This window comes from Lycorma delicatula, chromosome 4 (assembly GCF_047948215.1).
Source record: "Lycorma delicatula isolate Av1 chromosome 4, ASM4794821v1, whole genome shotgun sequence".
In the NCBI taxonomy this organism is placed as follows: Eukaryota; Metazoa; Arthropoda; class Insecta; order Hemiptera; family Fulgoridae; genus Lycorma; species Lycorma delicatula.
Genome location: NC_134458.1, coordinates 33,861,092 through 33,879,471, shown reverse-complemented (window position 1 = coordinate 33,879,471; position 18,380 = coordinate 33,861,092). Strand labels below are relative to the sequence as shown.

The following is an 18,380-nucleotide window of genomic DNA, read 5'->3' as shown; positions in this document are numbered from 1 at the left end:
GCAATAATATTCTATGTAGTGAAGAGCTTGCTGAATGGCAGTAAGTTCTGCCGTGTAGACACTGGCCATATCTGGCAGTTTCCAACAATGTGCTTCTCCATTTATATATATGGAGCATCCAACACCATGTTCGGTTTTAGAACCATCAGTAGAAATTCTAATATGTTCTTTGTAACTACTGATGGTTGCCAAAAATTCCTGTTGGATGATAACTGCTGGCTTCTTTTTTATTTCTCCCTGAGAGAGATCCAACCTTGTATTTACCGCTGGCAAAAGCCATGGCGGTATTTCTCTAGTAGAAATTGCTAATGTCTCTGGAATAGCAATTTCGTATTTCCTTTTTAATTCGTGGTACCTAATTCCGGCTGTTCTGGAATAGGTAGCACGACGTTCGTATAATGCAGCCATAAGATGTTTGTTGAAAAGTTTGTTATTTATATGGGCAGGAAAAGCCCATATATTTGCTGCGTATCTTAGCAAAAGGATCTCTCTTCTATAATGCAGTGGCAGTATTCCGGCTTCAGACAATAGACTAATCGCCGGACTTGTGCGGAAAGCACCTGTCGCATATCTTATTCCGCTATTTTGAATAACGTCTAACTTTCTCAAATGCGACTTCCTAGCGGATGAATATACAATACATCCGTAGTCTAGTTTTGATTGAACCAATGCCTTATACAATGTCAATAATATCTCTTTATTTGAGCCCCAATTAATGTTCGATAAACATTTAATAATAATGTTTAGGGCTTTTTTGCATCTAACACTCAAGTCCTGTATGTGTAGTCCCACGTAAGGGATTTATCCAATACTAGTCCTAAAAATCTCACGCTGTCTTTATATTGTATTGGACCATTGCTAATTTTCAACATTGGACTTTGATGAGGAATTCTCTTCCTACAGAAGTGTACACAACACGTTTTTTCTGGTGAAAATTGGAATCCATTATTTCTCGCAACTTCATTTAGAGCGTTAATCGCCCGTTGCAATTTGTACTTCACCATAGCAGTCTTGTTGCTGGCATACAAGACTGCTATGTCTTGATAGATGATTTGGCAATTGCCAAATCATCAACATAGACGCGTTTGCTGATTTCTACTGGAATGGCTAATATCAATTTATTAATGGCGATGGTAAACAAGGTACCGCTCAACAGCGAACCTTGTAGTATGCCATTTTTCAACATTCTTTCAGATGAATATTCATTTATTGACACGTACTTGGAAGGTACAGTAATTCACACAGTTGCTGAGCAATACTGGCAGATTCCCACAAATGCCCCATTCATGTATCTGAAGCATTACTCCATGTCGCCAGGTCATATCGAAAGCCTTCTGAAGGTCAAAGAAGACTCCAACACAATATTTTCTTGTAATAAAGCTGTTATATATAATATTCTCTAAGTTGATCATTTGATCGGTGGTAGAGTGGTATTGTCGAAAACCTGCTTGATATGGTGATATCAGGTTTTCTTTTTCTAAAACCCAAACGAGTCGACTATTAATCATTTTTTATAGTATTTTTCCCATAGCGCACGTCAAGGAAATAGGACGATAGCTATTGGGATCTGTTAAATTTTTCTTTTTCTTTGGTACTGGACAAAACATGAGCCTTTTTCCACTGCTGCGGTTACATTCCATCCTGCCATATTTGATTATACAGTTCTAACAGTCTGCGTTTTGCAGTGGTATTCAGCTGCCTAGTCATATTATAATGGATTTCATCCGGACCAGCAGCTGTGTTGCCTGCTTTCTCCAACGCTTTCATGAATTCTTCCATTTTAAATGGTACATTATATGAGTAATTATACTCAGTACAGAAATTTAGTAGACCTTCAAGTTCTTCTTTTTTCGCTAGAAAATCTTCTTCGTAGTTAGCCGTTTTGGTGGCTTTCTCGAAGAGATTGGATAATAACTGCGATTTCGTTTGGAGTGTCCTTAATTTCGTCTTCATCTTGAAGGCTAGTTATGGGTGCAAAATTTTTACGCCTACAAATCGCCTTCACTTTCCTCCAAACATCTGATGCAGTAGTGGTTCTGTCGATGGATGACACGTATTGCTGCCAGGATTGTTTCTTCGAGTCTATCATGAGGCGTTTTGCATATGCCCTGTATTTTTTAAAGGCAATAAGATTCTCTGTGGTAGGACGTTTCTTAAAAGTGTTATACGCCCTTTTCTTTCTTTTAATAGCTTCACTTATTTCATCGTTCCACCGTGGAACGGGTCGTTTCGTAAGTTTCCCAGATGTTTTGGGAATGAATCTCGATGCCGACTCAAGTATTGCATTTGTTATAGCGTCGACATCGTCCCTGATAACTCCAGTTGTGTCAGGGAGTATCGTTCTAGCTGTGAAGCTCGTCCAATCTGCCTTTTCAAACAACCATCTTTTAGAGATGGGATATATTTTTCTTGTAACATCAGTTACAATTTGCACCGGGAAATGATCGCTTCCATGCAAATCGTCTAAAACATGGAAGCTGTACCTCGGTGCTATCGATCCGCTTATAAGTGCAAGATCTATACAGGACGTCGATCCATTTCTGGCATTGAAAAAGGTTCCTGACCCGTAATTTAAAAGAATAAGTTCAGAATTCATAAGAAACCTTTCCAATTCTCTTCCGCGGAGATCTACTCAATTCGATCCCCAAAGAGAATTATGAGCATTAAAATCACCCACCAATAAGACAGGTGGGGGAAGCTCAGATACTAATCGCGCTATGTCATCCTCCTTCCAATCAATATTCGGTAAGTATATGCTGCAGACAGTGACCTGAAGCGGACGCTTCATTCTAATGGCGACCTCTTGTAGGTTTGTATTTAGAACAACCGCTTCGGTGGTAGCTCTGGTCGATGTTAATATGGCTACTCCACCTCTAACTCTAACATTTGGCAGTTGATCTCGCTGAAATATGTTATATCCTTTTAATTTAAAATTTTCATTTAGGCTTAAATGTGTTTCTTGCAGACATATACAAATCAGGTCTACATTATGTACCAAGCGTTGGAGCTCATGGATGTTTGAAGAACATCCATTGATGTTCCATTGTACAATCGACTCGCTAAGTTTAAATTAAATTATAGTCTGGGTTTGCCTTTCGGCCATCCTTTTTTCTTTTTTTTCTCCATACTGCGAACAGCATCGTGTTCGTGGAGAACGTCGTCGCCCGTATAGCTTCCAGTCTTCTTATCAGAGACAACAGAAGCCGCCGAGAACAACGGGCATGGATTGGTGCCGGTTTCAGGCGCCGATTGAGAGGCGGCAACCTGGTCAACCCCCGACATGGGAGCAGCACCGGTCACCACCTGTGGAAGGGTGGACACTCGCCCCCCCTGTGAAATTTTTTGTTGCCTCTGTGGTTTAGAGGCCACCTCAGGTTGTTGCTCAAGGCCTGCGGGCGTTAACAATCTTCTTTGCTTTGAAGTAGCTGACCTTTTGCAGGGTTTTACTTCCTGTACAGCTACCTCGTCTTGGTAGACAGGACAGTTCCTGGATCTACAAGAATGTGCTCCCTTATAATTGATGCATGTAGGAGGCTCTTTACATGGCTCTCCCTCATGCAACTCATCGCCGCACAAACATATTTGTGGTCTCTCACATCTGACAGCTGTGTGGCCAAAATGTTGGCACTTGAAGCATCTCATTGGCTGCGGGACAAATGACCGCACATCCAGTCGATGTATTCCCGCTCTTACTTTCTCCGGCAAAGTAGGCCGGTTAAATGTAAGAACATGAGATGCTGAAGGTAGGACTTCGCCATTCCTTCTCATGTTCAATCGGCGACACTCTATTACTCCTGCGCTGCTAGTTCTTCAACAATTTCTTGCTCCGAACAGTTTAAAAGATCCCGACAGACAACAACACCCCTTGAGGTGTTGAGTGTGCCATGGGGATCAACACGTACAGTCAATTCTCCTATTTTTTTCAACCCTAGGATCTTTTGCGATTGAATATCATTTACAGTTTCCACATGAAGTCCTGTGAAGGTTTTTCTAATTTCTTTAACAGGGCCTCCAGCACATTTATTTATTTCTCGAGCAATGAGGAAGGGACTCACTTCAAGAAATTACCGTCTTCCTTTGTGATTATCAAATATTTCGGCTTCGGAATGTTGCTCTTGAAAAAAGCTTTTTACACGCTTTTTCTGGCCGCAACTTCTATTCTTCAAGATTCTGCACTCTTACGACGTTTCGCCTCGGGCGAAACAGCCGGTTCTAAACGAGGGTGTTTTCGTGAACCCTCTGCCACGTTTGATTGTTGTTCAAGATTACTCATGTTGTTTATCCCTTCTGTAGCAAGGCTAGCCGCCGGGGTACACCCCCACTCCAGGGCTACCAACCTTGGAGGTCCAATCTGGTACTCTGGTGGAACTGGCATATGTCCTGGCAGAGAGTGGATGCGCAGTCTCTGCACTGACTCCAGGCTCCTACTCACCAAAGCTTTCAGAGCTCCCATGCACCGACATACATGGGCACCATTGCCACATGCTTGCCATCGCAGGGGGCATGTGGACAACGGAAGGGTCTCTGTTACACCTGCAATAACATTGACCCCGGCCGCCACATCACCAGCTCTAAATATGGTGTGAGTCCATTTCCAAATCATTAGTAGAACATATCCTGCAGGTGGCCGTAAATTCCAATCCATATGGTGACCTGAAGGTGAAACAGGTCAAAAGAAAAGCATATCCGAGGAAATTACTCGGAGCCCCGTTAGCCAGCTATATGTATTGTACAAAAGTACAGCTGTTGCCGCCCTGGACATGGAACGTAGATGTTGTGTTCCAGACGTGAGGATTATCTACCTCAGGACATGTTTTATGTTATTATAATTAAATGTGTCTTTATAAGTGGTTAAATTTTTCACTATATAAATGCATTTGTTGAATCTACTATTTCATCAACATTACAAGTACTTATTAACTTCATTAATATACTTTTCAGTGTACATAATTATGGGTGTGCCTGTTTTTATTCTTTCAGATTAATGCCATAAAATGACATTATCTATTATTTGTTTTTTAATCATTCCATTTTTAAGTTTATATCATTTTTATCTTCTAAGTCTATATTTATACTGAATGTTTCATTTTACAGTGTAAATTTATCTTTTATCAATGTATTTAAAATTTACTAGTATAACATAAGCTAGTATAACATCTTTAATAATTCTATTATTATTTGACTTTAAACGAATTAATCAGAATTGCTTTATAAGTACTGTTGAACTTAACAGTTTATCAATAATGTTAATATTTATGACTTAAAAATTTTTTTTTTTTGTAATACAGATAATTTTTATTAATATCAACCCATCAACAAATTCATTATCTCTATATTTCTTATAAAGTAAATTTTAAATATTACATGTTTCTCATAATTACATATTGTTTGACTAGGTATGTTAATTATCTACATGGAATTTAAAATTTATAATAGTCTTTTCATTAACGGGTGTTTATTACTTCTGTGTAGATCTAGGCAAAGAATTACTTTCCTAGATATAATAATCTATCAAAAACTAAGAAATCAGAGTTTATAGGAAATAAATAAATAATGTTACAATACATAGTGTCATACTGTTAAACTGTCTCGAAAAACAGGAATATATCATAACATGTATCATCAAGCATATATGCATATAAAATTAATTATTTTTAAAATCTGAATTTGGAAACCTAACACATAGAACAAAAAGCTAAACAAAACATTATTTTTATTTATAAATAATGAATACAGAAATTATGGTAACATTTAATATAATAGGACAACACAAGATGAAATGTTGAAATATAAAAGAAGGTTAAAATAAGTACAATAATAAATCAGACAACTCTGTAAAAAAAATAAAAACCTACTTTTTTAGTCACTTGACTGGTTTGATGCAGCTCTCCCAGATTCCCTATCTAGTGTCAGTCATTTCATTTCGGTATACTCCCTACATCCTACATCCCTAACAATTTGTTTTACATATTCCAAACATTGCCTGCCTGCACAATTTTTTCCATCTACTTGTCCCTCCAATATCAAAGTAACTACTCCAGGATGCCTTAATATGCGGCCTATAAGTTTATCTCTTCTTTTAACTATATTTTTCCAAATGCTTCTTTCTTCATCAATCTACTGCAACACCTCTTCATTTGTCACTTCATCCAGCCAACTAATTTTTAACATTCACCTGTAGCACCACATTTCAAAAGCTTCTAATCTTTTCTTCTAAGGTACTCGGATCGTCCAAGTTTCACTTCTATATAAAGCTATGCTCCAAACATATATTTTCAAAAATGTTTTCCTAACATTTTTAATTTTTGATGTAAAAAAATTATATTTCTGACTGAAAGCAAGTCTTGCCTGTGCTATTCAGCATTTTATATCACTCCTGCTTCATCCATCTATAGTAATTCTACTTCTCAAATAACAGAATTCTTCTATCACCATAGTATTTTTCATTCTTTTTTATATTCAGTGATCCATATACTTCATTTGAAGCAGCAAGAGTGTCACATTTTATGTCAGTCATAAGCTTTTCAAGAGTATTTGGTTTGTGAGATGATATTAGTTGATAACAGTATACATATTACATGACTGTCTGGGATAATTACAATTCAGTAATGAGCCCACAACATTGCACCTAATAGCGATGTATAATCTTAACTAATTTACTTCTTTTTGCATTGTATTCATTCATTGTAAATCCCAAGTTGTGATTAGCATGTAGATAATCTGCAATTTCACAAACGTAGTGACATCAATCTATTAATTTATTAACATGTGTGACAAGCATTGTTAGATATGAGAAATGCATTCTTCTCTGATGCAGAGAGTTGTGTGTATTGTTATGTCTATATGCTATTGTGTTTGATTAACCTTTCTACCAAGCTGTTCATTTTTTTTTGTCTTCAGTCATTTGAATGTTTTGATATTGCTCTCCAAGAATCCCTATCTAGTACCAGTCGTTTCATTTTGGTATATCCCGTACATCTGTAACAGTTTGTTTTACATTTTTTTCATCTACCTGCCCCTTCAATATCAAAGCAACTATTCCAGGATGCCTTAAGATATGGCCTATAAGTCTGTCTATTTTTTAGCTATATTTTTCCAAATCCTTATTTCTTCATCAATTTGCTGTAACACCTCCTCATTTGCCACTTTATCCACCCATCTGATTTTTAACATTCTGCTATAGCACCACATTTCAAAAGCTTCTAACTTTACTCAGGTACTCCAAACATCCAAGTTTTACTTCCATATAAAGCTGCGCTCCAAACATATACTTTCAAAAATGCTTTCCTGATGTTTAAAATAATTTTTGATGTAAGCAAATATTATTTCTGACTGAAAGCTCATTTCCTCAGTGCTATTCGGCATTTTATATTGTTCCTGCTTCATCCATCTTTAATAATTTTACTTCCTAAATAACAGAATTCTTCTATTTCCATAGTATTTTCTTGTCCTTTTTTATATACAGTGGTCCATATACTTTTATTTCTACTACATTTCATTGCTTTCATTTTGTTGTTCTTTATTTTCATGCAGTAGTTTTTGCGTAGAACTTCGTCCATGCCATTCACTGTTCTAAACCTTTTTTACTCTCAGCTAGAATTACTTCATCATCAACAAATTGTATCATCTTTATCTTTTCACCTTGCACTGTTACTTCGAGTGTAAACTGTTCTTTAACATCATTAACTGCTTCTTCTATGTAGAATAAAAAGTAACAATGATACGGAACATACTTATCTGACTTCCTTTTTTATTACTGCTTCTTTCTTATGCTCTTTGAAGCATAAGAAAGTAAATCCTGTAAATGTTAGCAATTGTTCCATCTCTATACTTGAACCCTAAATTTTTTAAAGTGCTGCACATTTTATTCCAGTATACATTATCAAATGCATTTTCTTACTCTATAAATGACATGTATGTTGGCTTGTTTTTCTTTAATTTTCCTCTTACTATTAATCTGAGTGCTAAAATTGCTTCCCATGTCCCTATACTTTTCCTGAAATCAAAACAATATAAAAGCACAAAAGCTATATAACATGGCATTTAAACCTAAGGAGTATATTATTATGTATCTGAGACCTACTTAATAATATAACAGAAAAAATGTATAAATAATAAATTGCTATTCATAAAATAAAGTTCAAGAAAAGTGAATACATGGAGGGAAAACCAACAAAGGATATTTGAAGCAAGAAGCAAGATTTCTAAAACATATGAGGAATACAAAGCACAATAATATAAGAACATATTAAACATAGCTGAATGACTAACAAAAAAAAAAAACACATGAAAGGGGAAATGGAAACTTTTTAAGTAATAGAATTAATGAACTCACAGGCACAATATAAGAGAATCCTTTGTTTAAATCAGTGAAGAAAAGACAATAGATCTCATTCTAAAAACACTATTATAATGAATGCTGATAATTTAATTAGATCATACATTAAATTTTATAAAGAAGTATACCTTAAATTTTAACTATATTTTGTAATTTATTACAGTGCATTCCATTTAACTGGTCCATACACAATTTGCCCCAATTAAGCAGCTGTCACTTTTATGCAGTTATATGCATATTTATAGTAATAGATTCGGTAGCTGTTATTATACTGTATTAAAAATAAAACACAAAATAGTAATTTTGAACTCACTGTTTTCAATGAATAAAAACTAAATCTTACATGAATCTTATATAGTACAGTACTCTACAGTTCAGAAATACATATAATACAATACATAATTACAAAAAGTACAATACATATTTACATGTGATTAACGTTAACATACGAGGTGCTACCCAAAAGTTCAGGGAATTTGAATTCCACGCGCGAACCATTGCGGGTACAACCTGCTGCTGCTAGATGTGGCTAACAGTACTCTTTGTGAATCAGTATTCCAACAGCTGTGACGGTGAGAGGCTGCATTGTTAACTTTCATTAGGTAGTGTAACGTGTTTTACTGCTTCGGCAAAGTTCTAAATGCAGATTTTAAAGAGCAATGAACCTGCATAAAATTTTGCTTCTTGCTTAAAAAACTGGTGCAGAAGCATTTGGTGACAATGCTATGAGTAAAAGTAAAATTTTTTTGTGGTACAAACGATTCAAAGATGGACGAACGACAGTCGATGACGATGAGCGTTCAGGAAGACCATCAACAAGCACAACAACGAAAAACATTGCGAAAGTGCGAGAGGCTATTGTTGCAGATCGTAGACAAGCAATCCATGATGTTTGTGCAATCGTACAAATGTCACATGGGTCCGTGCAACGCATCTTGTCGGACAATTTGAACATGAGACGCAATGCTGCAACATTCATACTGAGACTGTTGATAAGCGACCAGACTGTATGATAAGCATACCTGTCTGCAGTGAATTGAAAAATTCAGCCAAAAAATTCCCCGCCCACCCTATTAGCCTGCCCTTACCCTGTGCGACTTTTTTCTCTTTCCGAAAATAAAATTTCAATTGAAAGGCCATCATTTTAACACAATTGAGGAGATTCAGGAAGAAACGCAGGACGTGCTTCGAACACTTACACCTGCAGACTTACAGGGATGCATGGAATCATGGGAAAAATGCTGGGATCACTGTATCAATGCCCAAGGGGATTACTTTGAAGGAGACAGTGGAAATTATAAGTTATGGTAAGCTATTTTACTTTTATGGTAAAATTCCCTGAACTTTTGGGTAGCACCTTGTATGTAAATGAAGATATAATACAGTACAGAAATACTATAATAAAAATTAACACCAACTCTATCTGTTTAAAAATTACAATATAAAGTAGGCATGTACAGTGTACAGAAAGAACAAAAATTCAGTATACTGAAAATGAAATCTTAAGTGCTAAGTGTTCACATTAGAGTACATATAAACTATACAGAGATGGTTAGGCTACTGAAATTTATAAAATTATAACAGTCAATAGAAAATTTACTTACATGCTACTGAACTTTTTTGAAAAAGTAATATAATTTCATATGTTACCTTACATAATTACATAATTTCATATTACCTTACATTGAATGTTAACAAAATCAGCACAGTCATCCAATACATGCAATGGACTAGCCTCAATTTCTTCTTGCATAAAAAATTGTTGCAACCCACTGATGATAGCCTCCTGGATAGTTACTTTCTCCAACTTGGGTTCAATGTCATCAACATTACTTTCTTCAACAATTGTATTTACATTTTTGGATTTAATTTATTTAATTATTGTGTCCTCACATTCCTCTTCTTTGTAATAATTAAGGTTTCCATAGATGTGAGAAAAATCATCATTATTTGTAACAAAATGCAACTCTGTAGGTTGATCTTCAACCATGAATTGATTTGGTGTTTCAGAATCGGAAAGCTTCAAAGCGCAGTGCACAAAGCAGTTATTAAATGTAATGCTGCTCATTTGTCACCAACTACCAGCAGCAAACTGTATAACTTGCAGAATGTTAATTTTTACACCGATTTCTCTGGCAATTGACTTCGATTAAAAAATAGTTGCTTCAATTTTTTTAACAATGTGCCTAACTAATCTTCTAAGATACAGTGATTTTAGACGCTTCATGAAATCCATATCAAGTAGCTGCATCAAATTTGTATTTGGTGGGAGAAAATCTAACTCAATGTTTTGTAAACAGTTTAAATTTGGATGTCATGAACAGTTTTCAACAACCAGAAGAATGTACGTGAATTTCTTTTTAATTTGGCATACTAATTCTTAAGCCATTCTGTGAAAACTGTGCTGGTTATCCATGCGTTTTTATTATAAAAATATTCAATTGGTAACCTGTTAATTCAAAGTCCTTTGAAGCAGCATGGTTTTGATGACTTCCCTACAAGTAACAATTTTTCTTGTCATTTCTGGACATATTTGCGCAATACAACACTGTCAGATGATCTAACACTTGTTTGATTGTGAAAGTATTGCATGTTTGATAGTCAGTGATCTGTCTGGCATAGCCCTATGATAAAGCTCTGTTTTATCAGCACTGTAAATGTCATCTGCAGAATATTTTTCATGAAATCCAGCTAGTTTTGTTAACTCCCAATCTTCAGCACTTTCTACAGTGCAGTCTTAAATTTAACGTTGTGCCTACGCTTCCAATGGGACAGCAATCCATCTGTAGCTTTAAAGTCATCGTAATTTCATTTTTGAGATAATTTTTCTGCTTTACCCCGAAGCAATGAACCACTAACTCGTACATCTCATCTGTTAGACTCAAAACCACTCATTAAATCCTTCCTCAACTTCTGGATCCTTACCTTCCTGCTTTTGTTTCTGAGATGTACCCAGCTCTCTTTCTTTTCAAGGCCACTCTTCTTGTATTTTGTCTGCATTTTGTAATAGACGCACGTTGTTAATTTTGGAACTCCAGTAATCTCTGCCAGCTGTCGTTGACTGGTGTTTGATTTTTTATTAGTAAAGAAACTTTTTCAGCTAATGTCAGATCTTTCTGTGGCATATTCATAGTTACAGAAGAAAAAAAACACAAATTTTAAAGTAAAAATACATAATTTACACAAAACAAAAAAATAATGAAGCGTTCTACGAAAGAGTATGAAAACAGCATGCACTAAATAAAAAATATGATTCCATAAAGTAAAACGATAAAAACTACGTTATTCCTTAAATACAATGGCGACAATGAATACGATACAAACAAAACAAAAAATGCATGTTTCTTAGTAGGTGGCAGTCATGAAAATTCATGAAATGTCACACCTCACATGTTGTTTGTTAGTTCATTCACATCATTCTTTCTTGACACTCTACTCTATATATCTTACTGACAACAAACTTATTAGGATTCCAAACAATCTCTGCATAAAAATACAAGTGACATTTGGACCGATTAATCAGCATGTTGCCCTGTAAAAGTGAAGTAAATAATCATCTAATTTGATAAATTGTTTGTTTTTTTAAATTTTGCCTCATTTAATCGGAATGCACTGTATATTGAATTAGTAATTTTTTAAATTTAATAATTTTACAAAAGAACTGGTGATAGTGGTACCTCTGAAAATACTTCATCAATTTAAATAAAAATGAAACATTAAAGGTAAAAATAGCTTCTCCTTAAATGTTTAATATATAAATGAGTAAATCTGGATAACATTATCAGCATAATTAACATCATATGGAGTAAAATTCCTACTTACAAAATTATAGGCTCCTCTGTATGCCATATTTAAGATATTATTAATATACAAATTAAAGACAAGATTTCTTTTAGTAACTGATTAACAATCCTTAATTCAACATTTTAAACATTACTGGTCAAGGAGAGATTTAGTTTTTTTCCCTTTGAGTTGATAATAAATAAGACTTTCTTATACAAATTTAAAATTAAGATTTTTATTGAATTTTGTATTTTTTATAGTATTACTGTGTAATGCAACAATGATGTGAAACCTCTTAACACAAAAACAAAAAGTTAATTAAATAATCTTATTTTTAATTATTAAAAATTCCTTTGTTTAAAGATGCAGCTTGCCATAAAAAGATTGATATCACATAATAACTAAACATTTAATTGGGCATGAGCAAATTAATAACAGCAAGCAATACCTTTCACATCTCTCTGAATTGTCATCTTCGAAATTTTCAGAATTTTGAGAAAAATTATTATTCATAGTCCTCTTAGGAACTGCTCCAGTCTCCTGGATTCGTAAATGTTTTATCAGTGCATTCCCATCTCCAGCAGAGTCACCTGCTTTATTAATGTTATTAGATTGTCTACTTTCACCAGAAGTTTGTCTGCCAGCTTCATTGAAGCCTAGTAGCATACCATTCACAGCAACACCATGTGAAGCAGATGCCATTCTTTTTTAAAAGTGCCACTGCCTTTAATTTGATACAACTGTAACAATAAAAATAATAACAGGTTTATTTGCAAAAAAATATTAATAAAAGGGTTATAAATAAATCTTATTTTAAGAGAAAATAAAAAAAGACAAGACTGCCCAGCTGTAGAATAGTCCTTCCCTTAAACATCTAATTATTATTTACTATAAACAAGAAGTGCATACTAGCGAAAAAAGAGTGGATTAAAGAAAAGTGTTCAGAAGTGGAAAGAGAAATGATTACTGGTAAAATAGACGGAGCAAACAGGAAAGTTAAGGAAAATTTTGTGATACATATTAAAATCTAATAATGTTTTAAACAAAGATGGTACACCAATTTATAATACAAAAGGAAAGGTCAATAGGTGGGTGGAATACATTGAAGAGTTATACAGAGGAAATGAATTGAAAATGGTGTTATAGAGGAAGAAGAAGTCAAAGAGGATGAAAGGGGAGAAACAATACTGAGATCTAAATTTAAGAGAGTATTAAAAGATTTGAATGGCAGAAAGGCTCCTGGAATAGACGAAATAACTGCAGAATTACTATGCAATGCAGGTGAGGAAGTGATTGACAGATTATACAAAACTGCTATGTTATATTTATGAAAAAGGGGAAGTTCCGTCAGACTTCAAAAAGAGTGTTATAGTCATGATACCAAAGAAAGCAGAAGCAGATAAATGTGCTAAATGTGCAGATAAATACAGAACAATTAGCTTAACTACCCATGCATCAAAAATCTTAACTAGAATTCTGAGAGGAGAGTGGAAGTATTAGAAGACCAATTTAGTTTCAGGAAAAGTATAGGGACAAGTGAAGCAATTTTAGCGCTCAGATTAATAGTAGAAGGAAGATTAAAGAAAAACAAACCAACATAATTGGCATTTATAAACCTAGTAAAGGCATTCAATAATGTAGACTGGAATAAAATGTTCAGCATTTAAAAAAAAATATGGTTAAGTACAGAGATAGAAGAACGATTGCTAATATTTACAGGAACCAAACAGCAACAGTAATAATTGAAGAACATAACAAAGAAGCTATAATAAGAAAAGGTAGTCTGACAAGGATGTTCCCTAACCCCATTACTTTTTAATCTTTACATAAAACTAGCAGTTAATGATGTTAAAGAACAATTTAGATTTGGAGTAACAGTACAAGGTGAAAAGATAAAGATGCTATGATTTGCTAATGATATAGTAATTTTAGCTGAGACTAAAAAAGATTTAGAAGAAACAATGAACGGCATGGATGAAGTCCTACACAAGAACTACCGCATGAAAATAAACAAGACAAAAAGAAAGTAATGAAATGTAGTAGAAAGAATGTAGATGAACCACTGAAAATAGGAAGAGAAAAGATTATGGAGGTAGAAGAATTTTGTTATTTTGGAAGTAGAATTACTAAAGATGGATGAAGCAGGAGCAATACAAAATGCCGAATACCACAGGCAGAACGTGCCTTCATTCAGAAATATAACTTGTTTACATCAAAAATTAATTTAAACATCAGGAAAACATTTTTGAAAATATATGTTTGGAGCGTAGCTTTATATGGAAGTGAAACTTGGATGTTCGGGGTACCTGAGAAGAAAAGATTAGAAGCTTTTGAAATGTGGTGCTATAGGAGAATGTTAAAAATCAGATGGGTGGATAAAGTGACAAATGAAGAGGTGTTACAGCAAATTGATGAAGAAAAAAGCATTTGGAAAAATATAGTTAAAAGAAGAGACAGACTTATAGGCCACATATTAAGGCATCCTGGAATAGTCACTTTAATATTGGAGGGAAAGGTAGAAGAGAAAAATTGTGCAGGCAGGCAACATTTGGAATATCTAAAACAAATTGTTAGGGATGTAGGCTGTAGAGGGTATACCGAAATGAAACGACTGGCACTACATAGGGAATCTTGGAAAGCTGTATCAAACCAGTCAAATGACTGAAGACAAACAAAATTATTTAATTGCTGTATGAGTCTTCTCACAATAGAATTTTTTTATCGATTAATCAATACAGACATACAAGTATATTAAAAACAATTGGAGTAACTACCAACAATAAAGATCGGACCGCTCCAAACTGTAATCAGCAAATCTTATAAACAAAATTACAATCTATATTAATTAATTTACAATTTAAATTCATGGCTTTAATAAAAATCTAATAAATGGGACTCTAATTTTCTATAATTAAAAGCAAATGATAGTAAAACAATTTGACAGTTTCTTGTTGTTTAGATATTGCATAAAGCTTCTGGTTCTACTGAACCCCGACCACATAAGCCTAAACTCTGAACTAACACTAAGCAAATGGCTACATAGCGGTAGAAGATGATCTCGTAAACAAATCGCTTTCTGAATATATGTAAAATAGAATCCCAGAAAGTACAAAAATATTTGACTTGCTACTCCAATCTCAAAAATGTACTACATAAATCAGAGTAATTTTAGGAAGTAACAAGTTTACTTGTTAACACTAATTATTTTAAATGCACTCTCACAAACACCATGTTCATAAAGATAATAGTGTAATTACAATGATATTAGAAGATAAATATTAAATGATTTTTTTTAAAATTATTATCATCTCTTATTAAATCAAAATGAATTTACCCATAGAGATATCTAATTTCCCTTTAACATGTGTAAGATATAACAAATGTAACTAGCTAAAGATTGTAATTTACAGCTGTGTGAACTTTGAAACTTTTGCAAAGTGTAAAAAATGGAAAATAAGTTGGTCACAATAAGTTAGTTATCTTATCACAAAACCAGCTATCTGTATATCTTTCCCTGAAGATTTGTCTGTCATTGAAATATAATGAAAGTTTTCATTTGTTGTTTTAAATGTTTCACTGTATAGAAGCATTATCTATATTCTCAACAAAACCTTGAGAACCAAAACCAATCTACAAAAAAACTACCATTACCTGAGCTCACTTATTGTCACAACGAAGTTAAATGTTTTATACATTCAATTGTTTAGAGGAAAGATTTGAGGACTTCTGAACACAATAAAAAAAAAGTTAATCTTTTGTGGCTTTAACATTTTTTGTTTTTACAGAAAAGTAGATATTGCTGCAGTGTTTTTCCAAGAGACCTGTACTATCCACATCAAAGAGTCTCATCAATAACTTTTGCAAAATGTAAAGGATAACCTTTGCCACTTTTAAAGTTTGCCAATGCTGGCAGATCACTGTTTACTTTAATAATGTGCAAACTGCAGCACTTAATAAAAGTTTTTTAACTGGTCTTTGCTGGTATTAATTATGGATGAGGTAGATGAACTTAAGACAGCTTTTAACAAAATACTATTATATATATTCTAGTGCTTTTTCCAAAATAATACTGAATTTTTTCAAAAATAATACTGAAAGAAATCCTTCTTTCTGTCTGGTCTTCCAGTCATATGATCAACTACTTTTCTACCTACAATAAAGTTGAATCTGGTACATATGACAGAATAACTTTTATATACTACAGAGTGGAGGATCCAATGCTTTGTGACATTTTTTCCTGTTTTCTGCCTAATAGTTCTAATTTAATAAAAAGCTTAAAATACCCTTTTTTCTAATAAAGTATAATGTAAATGTAATTATGTAACAAAAGGTTTTATCAAAAGATATGTGGAATTTTTGTTTCCTCTCAAAAAATCTTCATTTATTTATTTATCAATACTGATTTGGCCACCTTTAAAGTACTCCTTTTTAGATATAATAAATTTGTGCCAACGCTTTTTCCAATCTTCAAAGCACCTCTGGAATGCAATTTCCAGTATGGCATTTAGCTCCTTCGGCGACTCTGTTTTTATCTCTTCAATGCTGGAAAATTATTGTCTTTCATGGCTTTTTCCAGCTTGGAGAGTAGGAAGAAGTCACAGGGGATCATGAACAGCGAATAAAGAGGCATCATAACAATGTTGTTTTTGGCCAAAGATTCATGAACAAGCAGTGAAGTGTGAGCATGTACATTATCATAAATTGTTTTGCTACAAATGCAGGTGTTTAAGTAATTCTTATCGACTCTCTTATAATGATTTGGTGATTGTCCATAATCATTTTCCACTTTTTTGACACTTGTCATCGGTTGTTGATGTGCTGGGAAGTCCAGGGCGCTCATCATCTTCAATGTCTTCACGATCCTCTAGGAAACATTTGTAACACTTGTTTTATTCATAGAGGAATCATCAAAAGCAATATTCAAGATTTCCAATGCAGTGCTGCACTTTATTTCATTCTTAAGGCAAAATTTAATACAAATTCTTCCATTTTTTCCACAAGTTAAAAATCAACGACCATACCAAAATACATGTAACCTTTTGACAGCCAGCAATAAACTAAGAATCCAATATAACATATGTTAGGGACAGGTGTACCAACACATCAATAAAAACATTGTAACAATTGGACTTATAAAGCCTGGAGAATTAAAAAATTCAGCAGATTTTTTTATTACCTAATACCTAAATACATATTCTGTATAATGTAAAAATCAAATTGTACTGTATATTTACTGAGGTTAACTGATTAGATTAGTCATAATTTTATAGTATTAAAAATAAATCTATATGAACACAAAAATTAATATACTGTATAAAAGAATATTGAATAAGTTAAATATTTTTCTACTTAAATTCATATATAATTATAATAATATATATATATATACACCCATTTACACTATATCCTATTGACCATGCTGAAGATAAATTTTTCTCAACATATAATTATGTAAACACTTAAAATAAACATATATAAATTAAGGACTATGGTAATTAAATTTTCTGTCCTTCCTAACCTTAACATTTCTGACTGGACTGAATAAAGTTTCATCCACACAATCTCATGAGTCAGGCCATGTGTATGACTGTGGTCTTAACATGTTGGTAATGTGAAACAATGTATTAGCAGCAAAATAGAAAAAAAAATAAATTTTTTTGGGGATTGCATATCTAATGTACCATAAATCCCTTAAAAATACAAGAATGAATACATAATTTTATGAGGTACTTTATACTTTAACAAGATGAAATACAGAAACGGAAACATTTTTTTAAACATTCAAAAACTGAAAGAGAATGAACAGAATAAAAAATAGAGGAAAATGCTACGTTAAAATTTTACTATAAAGTAAAATTGTATATAAAATAAATATTATTATAAAGTTATTTTTATTCAGAATCATACCACAGACGATAACAAATATAATTTAACAATAATGACAATGTCTTTAAAATTTTCTACACTGAAATGGCTGATTATTACACAATTTACACAAATGTACGGTCAGAAAACTGTGCAATTAACTAACTTGTAGTACTTGTAAACCAGCAGTAATGAAAAATTATATTGGTAATTACAATCTCGTGCAATAAGCAAAGTTTAATACAGAGGAAAACATTTTATAACACAAAATGACTGGGATGTCATTTTATTTATGATAAAGAAAGAAAGAGGGAGGAAGGTGAACAGTATGTATTGTGTACATACACACTTACATATGAACAATTTGCTTAACTCTTTTGATTAATCTTTTGGC

The 18,380-nt window shown here is 33.4% G+C and overlaps 1 protein-coding gene across 3 annotated transcripts in view; it reads right to left on the bottom strand.

Moving 5' to 3' along the window:
- Positions 1-18,380, bottom strand: part of LOC142323246 (terminal uridylyltransferase 4-like) — a 133,297-nt gene that overhangs the window by 92,884 nt on the left and 22,033 nt on the right. For all 3 annotated transcript variants that reach the window (XM_075362629.1, XM_075362631.1, XM_075362630.1), the window contains exon 2: positions 12,570-12,861. In XM_075362629.1, coding sequence (XP_075218744.1) covers positions 12,570-12,823 — 254 coding nt within the window. In that variant the 5' untranslated portion in view covers positions 12,824-12,861. The remainder of the gene's footprint in view (positions 1-12,569; positions 12,862-18,380) is intronic.